At 41.5% G+C, this 7665-nt stretch overlaps 1 protein-coding gene across 1 annotated transcript in view; it reads left to right on the top strand.

Annotated features, from left to right (window-relative positions):
• Positions 1 to 7665, top strand: part of RASGRF2 (Ras protein specific guanine nucleotide releasing factor 2) — a 213336-nt gene that overhangs the window by 43402 nt on the left and 162269 nt on the right. Inside the window, exons 11-12 of the mRNA XM_025214753.1 lie at positions 4620 to 4686; positions 5530 to 5666. Of these exons, the coding sequence (XP_025070538.1) occupies positions 4620 to 4686; positions 5530 to 5666 (204 nt within the window). The remainder of the gene's footprint in view (positions 1 to 4619; positions 4687 to 5529; positions 5667 to 7665) is intronic.

Genomic DNA, 7665 nt, shown 5'->3' with positions numbered 1-7665 from the left:
GGGCAGGTAGCATCCATGGGAGAGTTCAGGGGGGACATGTGGAGTCTGTGGGGTGATTGGGAGGAGGGGGGCAAGTGGCATCCACAGAGGGGATATGGGGGGCAGGCAGGGTGCATGGGGGTTTTGGAGAGGTCTGGGAGGGTTTGACAGGATCAGGGAAGCTCACAGGATCTGTGGGGCAGCTTGAGGGAATGGGGAGGAGGGGGTTCTTCCCAACCCCCTGGGACCAGGGGCTGTTTTTACCTCCCTGATCCCCAGACAAACAACCCCCCCCCCCACCGCCAGCACACTAACACCCCCATCCTGCCTGCCCATCCCCCAACATTAACTTTCTTGCTTGGCTCCCAGCACTGATGAACATTGGTAAAACCGTCACTGAGTGGCTTGAGGGATGGGAGGTTTGGCAGGCTGGTGGTGGTGATGGGGAGGGCAGGGCTGGGCTGACTAAAAATAGCTTGGTGCCAGGGAGGGGGTAGGAAAAGTGCAGCATCAGGGCTGGAGCTGGCAACTGAACTTTCCCAGCCCTGGGGCTGTGCTGGGAACTGTACAGAAGTCCAGGAGAGTTAGATCAGTCTAGAAATGGCCAACCTGATCAGATTTGAGGGTGCAGACAGAAGTGGAACTCCCAGCTGTAACTCAGAGCAATTCTGCAAAGTGTTCTGAGTTACAGCGTTACCTCAGATCAAATCAAAGTTCACTGTTGGTTCTGGGGAGGAGGGGGAATCTAGCTGCCGGTTCAGAGCCTGTAGTCAGGTTCCCGTAGCAATGACCAGGGCTTTCTGCCAGTGGTCGCTGTTTTCAGAATGGAAGGGGGGAAAGAGCTTGTTCTTGGGCGCCCCAGCTGGTGCTGAAGGGTGGAGTGGGTGAATTGGAGCTTCCTCCCCCCCCCCTCAGGAGGGCTCCAATACCAAACTCTAGCGGGGGGCTAAAAAAACCTGAGACTGAACTCCCTCTGCTCCCTTCCCCTCCCCCCCATTCTGAAAACAATGACAGGCTGGGAGCTCTGCAGACACAAGTTATGGAATACCCTACATTTTGAAATGTCTTTATCTCATACCTCATGCAATGAGGGGTCAGCTTTTCACTCAATCAACCACTTTTTAAGCTGTTTGCAGCTGTGCACTTGTCTTTGGTCACAGCTATAAGCTGCTTTCTGTGGCCAGATCAGGTGAAAATTGTCACTTCTGTCTGCACCCTGAGTGTGCTTTGGAGGCAGGGTTAATTTAGATTGGGTTGGCCATTTTTAGACTGCTCTGTCCTGAACTTCTCTACAGTTTGCAATTAGATCTACTTAACTAGTGTAAGGTCCACACCTGGGCAAACTAAGTTCAGTTTGGTTGCCATTTTTAACCTGATCTAACCTCCCCATAACCTCCCTGAATGTCTGTATTCAGCCTTTGTGTATGTTCATGATACCCAGCACATTATGTATAAGGCTGAAGAATATAAAATTCATGTTCCTTAGCCTCAGCTATGCCCAAATTGGAAAAAGGATATCATGACTATCAGCTTGTACTTCCAGAACTCTCATGTGTTGAACTGTAATGTTGAAAGACAGCATGCAGACTGTGTAACCTAGGTGCACTAGAACAGTTCCGTAAATCTGCTTGACAATCAGTACCTCAAGTACTCAGGTAGATGAACTACCTTTCCGTCAACTGATGCTGCTTCCCAAGGGATGGTAGATAGCTTCCCCCTTCCTTTAGCCCTACATATGATCGTATAACCTTTTCAGATATGCTAGTGAGACATACAGAGAATCTTTTTTTCCAGCCTCTTATATGAACAGGTAATCAATTTTACCCTGAACAAATAAGTGTGAGTTCAGGCATATGTTATATTTAGGTGTAATTAAGGTGTTAATCTCACAATAAATAGTAACCTTACCACACATAAAGCCGATTCATGGAGTGATAATATTGCAAATGTGCCACAAAATGGTTCCCTGTATAATGTATAACATCTTTGTGGCTCATTTGTATCATGCCTTAAATTGAACATGTAGCATGTAAGGGCTGTTCCAGGATAGATCTCAAATCTCAGCTAAGCATTTGGATCCAGCATCCAGGACCAGGACACAGCCCCTTGCCTGATCAATGGGGTTAGGCTGGGAGCAGCCCTGGGTACTGGACCTGGTGCCTTCCACCCAATCCTTGGAGGGAGATGGGGAAGTGTGTTGTCAGCCTGACATCAGGGAGTGTGTCCCTGGTCTTGGGATCATTGCATCCCAGACCTTTAAAGAGCAGGTGTGAAGTTGGGAGCCCCAGCTGCACACTCACTTTTATATGTTCCCAGAGCAGCCATGGAAGCAGCAGATGGGAATCTGGGAGTTCCCGGCTTCCCAGGTGTAGGTGCCACTTCACAGTGCAGGGCATGGGCAGCTGGAGAGCAGGGAACTCCTATCTCCCCATAGCATGGGTCCCAGTGTATAGGTACTTTTATGGAGCATGCCTACAGCTGGGCTGTAGCCATGCTTTTCAACTTCCTGCATGCTGGCAGCTGGAAAGCATGCAGTTGATGTTTGAGGAATTTTATGCCCCATCTCCAGAATTGTGCAACCAGTCTTACAGTCCCATTTTGGGTATGGGGCATCAAATTCTTCAAACCCCAATAACGTGATTTCCTTGATGTCCACCAGCAGCCAGAGAATCACCAGTTTACTAGGGCTTGAAACATAAAACAAAAACGAAATACGATTATTTTTTTCTTCAAAGGGACTTAACCTATTAGGTACTAATTGGTTTAAAAAACAAATCTGTTCCCTGTCCTTCCAAAAATGAATAGTTTTTCTTATTGATTGCTGTTTTTTATCGTTGGTCTTTCAAGTAGCCTGGAGGGCAGTTGCATCAAATAAGCTTAAGCATTCCTTCTCCCTACTCCCACTATGTGTATATTGCCTTTCTCCTGTTTCTGCATGTTTCAGCTTTGTCACTGCTGTTCCTGTTGAATGATCCGCTAGGGCCTGGAGATGAGTATCTATGTACTCCCCCTCCACAGATCAGTATGTGAAAAGAGCCAATAATAAAACACTTAAGCTCCCTATAAACAAATCTCTGGCAAATAGAGAGAGTAAAGAAATGGAGAACAGGTTTTTTTCTCTCGTCTTTTTTTTTAACCTACTATTGTGTGAGTAGTTATCTCCAACAACACCAGGTACAAATTTTTCAAGTGAAAATGTGATTTTTCTTCCCCCCACCCCCAAATCAACAGTACCTTTTTCTAAACATAGTAAAAAGACTATGGTTCTCCAATCCCTGGAAAGGGAGAAAGAATGAACTGGACTACAGTTGGCAAAGGAAATCTGTATGAGTGCATCTGTTTCCTGGGGTCACCAGAAAGTCCAACTCATTGGCCAAGAAGTCAAATTCTTCATAGAGGAATAAAAGAGGAGAAAAGGTCTCAGCTGACCTTATAGTATCATTCCTCTGCTCACAATGTCCAGTCTCAGTGCAGACAGGCATTCTAATTTCCTTCTAGTAGATACCAATGTCTTTCGGTCTGCTTAATTTTCAGTGTGTTGTTGTAGGCGGTATCTTTATAAATTGCTGAAACTGCTTTACATATTTGAACCAAAGGGGCTTGAAATCTGAAGTCCTTTTTCAGCAAAAATTCTCATGGAAAACAAGCTTCCAAATAATAGCAACAAAATCTGACTTCTTGGGGCTGGAGACAAGGTGTCAACATTTGTATCTGTGTAAACAGGATACAGAGATTTCTTTTTTTGTTAGTACAGATGTCAGCCATCCACTTCTACAGAATTCCCAGGGAGCAATTTATAGAACCGGATTAAAGCTAATTAAAAAAAAATCAATCCTACCTCCTTGACCAGCATGATCTCTTGAATTGAACATCTTAACAAATCTGTAATTAAATTGGATGGGACAGAATTAAGTTGTTGTTGAGTGGGCTACAATTAGTGAGAGGCAGAGCACAGAACGATTCATATTGAGTGAGCATGTTGAAACTGGATGTGCAGAGTTTCTTCTGAGTTGCATTTGATGGAAATCTGCACAGTTGGGTTTAATGAGACTGTCATTTCATTGAAAATTTATATATGCTACTAGGGAAGTCCTTGGCTTAGAAATGTAAAAGAAACCCTAGCATTTCTAAGATTTCCAGTACTTCATCATTCCAGATGGGTCAGGAATAATGAAATCCATCTCTTTTGTGTAGAAATTCATTTTCCATTGTAGCAGAAACCACAAAGTGGGAGGACACAAAAACAGTAAAAATATTTGACAAAGTAGGGTCCTTGAGAGATTCTGTTTTTTGAGTGAAGAATCAAGTTTTCTAGGTATTGTCTCCAAACTGGCAGGCCAGTTTCTAACCATGTGATGAGAATTAGAGTGAGGGAAAGGAATTGCATCTGAAAATATATAATTGATTTATTTTAATGAAAAAAGATCGACTATACGTTATGCATTCTATTTTTAGTCTTTTTTTAAATAACGTACTCACTTTTTTGGGAGAAAAAATGTTTGTCCTGAAATGGATCCAGACTCTTTAACTAAAGAGACTGCAATATAAAGTCTCATAGTAAGGCTGGTGGAAGCTTAAAATATTTCTAATGAGTGCAGAAAACTCCAAGATTTCTGAAAAGACTACTTTTTTCCCCACAGACAGGAGGTGTTCTCTCTTTAATAGACTGCACATTGTTTGAAGAGCCAGATGCAAGTGATGAGGACTGTAAGTTGCATTAAAAATGTCTACAGTAATCACAGCTCTGGAACAGTTTCTAAAAGGTGTTACTCTTTTGGGGTTCTTTTCAGCACAGCAAATTATGTTTTACCTTTTCATGAAACTTGAGAAGTATAGTGGTAAAAACTGCATATGCAAACTAGCTGCATCAAAAATATGTGCTCTGCCCTGTTTATTGTTCTTTCTGATGCCCTTCCATATAAGATTTCAAGTAAGTTACAGAAGCAATGTAACAAGTTATTCACTCATTTTTTGCATGGAAATTTACCCTCAAGGCTCTTAAAACAAAAAATGCTTGCTTGACAGAAGGAAGGGGATAATTGAATTTCTGAAGTTCATGAGTGGGGGGAGGGTAAGTGTTGGCAGAGCTAGTGGAAAATTTTGTCTTGGACTCTATAAATCCTGACTTCTACCTTGTTCAAATAAAATTACAAAGCAGTTTCCTTGCTTTTTTACGATATTCATATTTGGCCCCCATCTAACAGAACTTTTTTAATGTTAAAGGCAGTTCCATTAAATTTAATTTTATATTTCACATGTTCAACATCTAAAATTCACGGAGGAGCCTCCCTAGGACTGGGGCTTTACTTGGTAATTTGAAAAAATTACATAATTTTTAGTGACTCCCACTCAATCATACCTATGTGTGTATGTTTCACAAATTTGTTCATATACATTCCATGTGAAAAATATGCTTACTGTTTTGGAGTGGTTTTTGTTGGTTTTTAGCAGAGGTAAGCTTAAAGTGATTTCTAGTATAAAATAAATATTTTCTTTAACACAGCTTTTAAATCTTAACTGCTGTTTTTCTACCTTCCAATGATTTCAAAGCAAAAACTTCTGGTCAAGTGTTTGGACATCTTGATTTCAAGATTGTGGTTGAATCTTCCGACGCTCCTCCTTTTACTGTTGTCCTTTTAGCCCCTTCACATCAGGAAAAAGCTGCATGGACAAGTGATATAAGCCAGGTAATTTAATCACCTCCTCTTATCCTTTTTTAAAAATGCACCTAGGGCATATTTTTATTGTGTTGCAAACTAATCCCAGAAGGATTTTGCATTTTTCAGAATTGACTTAATGAACGGAATGTTTAGGAAACCTAATGTTTACTAACCTTTACAGAGTTTTTTTGTTTTTCAGGGAGTTAGTAGTGAAAGATAGAAAGTTACTCTGCATGAAGGACGTGTTGAAGAATGTAAAGAAGACAGAGTAGATAGAGTAATTGAATAGCTAACATAACACTGTTGTCCTTCATTTTTACTATCTGTTAGTATGTAAATGAAGAGACCTGCGATTTAAAAAGAAGGATAAAATTTGTTAATTTCCAGTACTGCTAATTCAAACCTGCAGTATAAATGTGAAATTGTTTGAGGTATTTGAATGGAGGAGGATTCAGATGTTCACTTTACATTTCATGGCACATAACTGTATTATATGCCATACAGTAAAAGAATGAGATGAGCTTTGTTATTTCTACATGGATTAGAATACTAGATGAATGGCCATCATACACAAATAAGAATTCATTGGTAGCGTGTAGATGATTCGCTCTTTTGTGAATCACTGAAAATGAAAATATCTTAGACTATTTTATCAAACAGCTGATATCAGACAGCTTCCCAGTCAGATTTGTACTTTTCGCTTGTTTGTCCGTTTGTTTCTTTATTTGGTTTATATGCTACTTTTCCCAACAAAGTCTCAGAGTAACTTTATAAAATAATTTATAAAACAGAACAACAAAACAACTCAACAAGCAAGTAGAGTAAAATAGAAAACCCCTGAACAATATCCCAGCCTAGCAAAGTTTGCTAAATGCATCCCCAAATAGGGTGGTATTACAGTGGTTTTGTGGAACAATTAGAGAGCATAAAAGGGTACAGGGAAAATGCCAGGAATCTCCTACCAAACTTACAAATTTCAGAATGAAAATTGAATAATAATATGTAATAAATACCAGATCAGATCAAATCCATTGTGCCTCCTGTGCAGTGTTATGTCCCTGATGAGTTCTATACCAGCTGATTTTACACAAAAACTGTGAAGTGAATAATTGTCAGTAACCTGCCCATAAGCAATTTTTCTTTATCCATTGCTACAGCTCTAAAAGGAGGTAGGGGCCAACAAAATAAACAAATGATAAGAATTTGATTATTGGAGATGCATGTTGTTTAATTGGGTGTATAAAAATATGTGACATTGTGCACACAAATATGTAAATTTACATTTGGTTGCCTCTCAACACATAATTAGCTTATATGTGAACTAAAGGACAAGTGCTATACTTAAATCAGATGTGTAAATGTATGACCTTGAATTTTACTTTTCATTAGTTATTGGATGCATTTTCCAAACCAACAAATCAAGTAAATCAAACAGGTAAGGAAAAAATAGCAGTATGAGAAAATGAGTTGTTAGGAAATGATATCTTTGTTAACCCAATAGTTATCCACTGCATTGTTGCTGTGGATCAGTTACCAAAAAACATTCATCAATAATAGGAATGATGGGCGTGTCTATATGGGCATTAACATGCTGTCGCAGAGCACCTCGGTGCTCTGCTCCTAGAGGGGAGAAACTGCCAGGGAGAGAGACAGAGCCCTGGCAGGTCATAACGAGCCCAGCTGCGGGTTGCCGGGGCAACTAAGGAGAGCCAGCTGCCTGTAGGAGGCAGGGCCTGGCCCTTATAAAGCCCAGGGCTGAGACCAGGCTGGCAGTTCCCTGCCAGCAGCCGAGAGGGGCGGGAGCTCTTGGAGCTAAGAGGCGAGCGATGCAGCAACCAACGCTGAGAGAAGGATGGCAGCTCTGAGAGGTTTGGGCGCCATGGTTTAGCCAGGAGGCTTTGTGTTTGAGTTATAGCCAGGAGGCTCTAGTTTATGTTCGGCTTACGTATTAGACCGGAGGCTTGGGTGAGGCTGTAGGGGTTGGAGGAGGCCTCATAGGGACCCCAGAGGTGTGGGGCCCCTGAGC

Source organism: Alligator sinensis, unplaced genomic scaffold, assembly GCF_000455745.1.
Source record: "Alligator sinensis unplaced genomic scaffold, ASM45574v1 scaffold541_1, whole genome shotgun sequence".
NCBI lineage: Eukaryota > Metazoa > Chordata > Crocodylia > Alligatoridae > Alligator > Alligator sinensis.
Note: the sequence above shows the minus strand (reverse complement) of the source record. Positions and strands in the feature narration are given on the sequence as shown.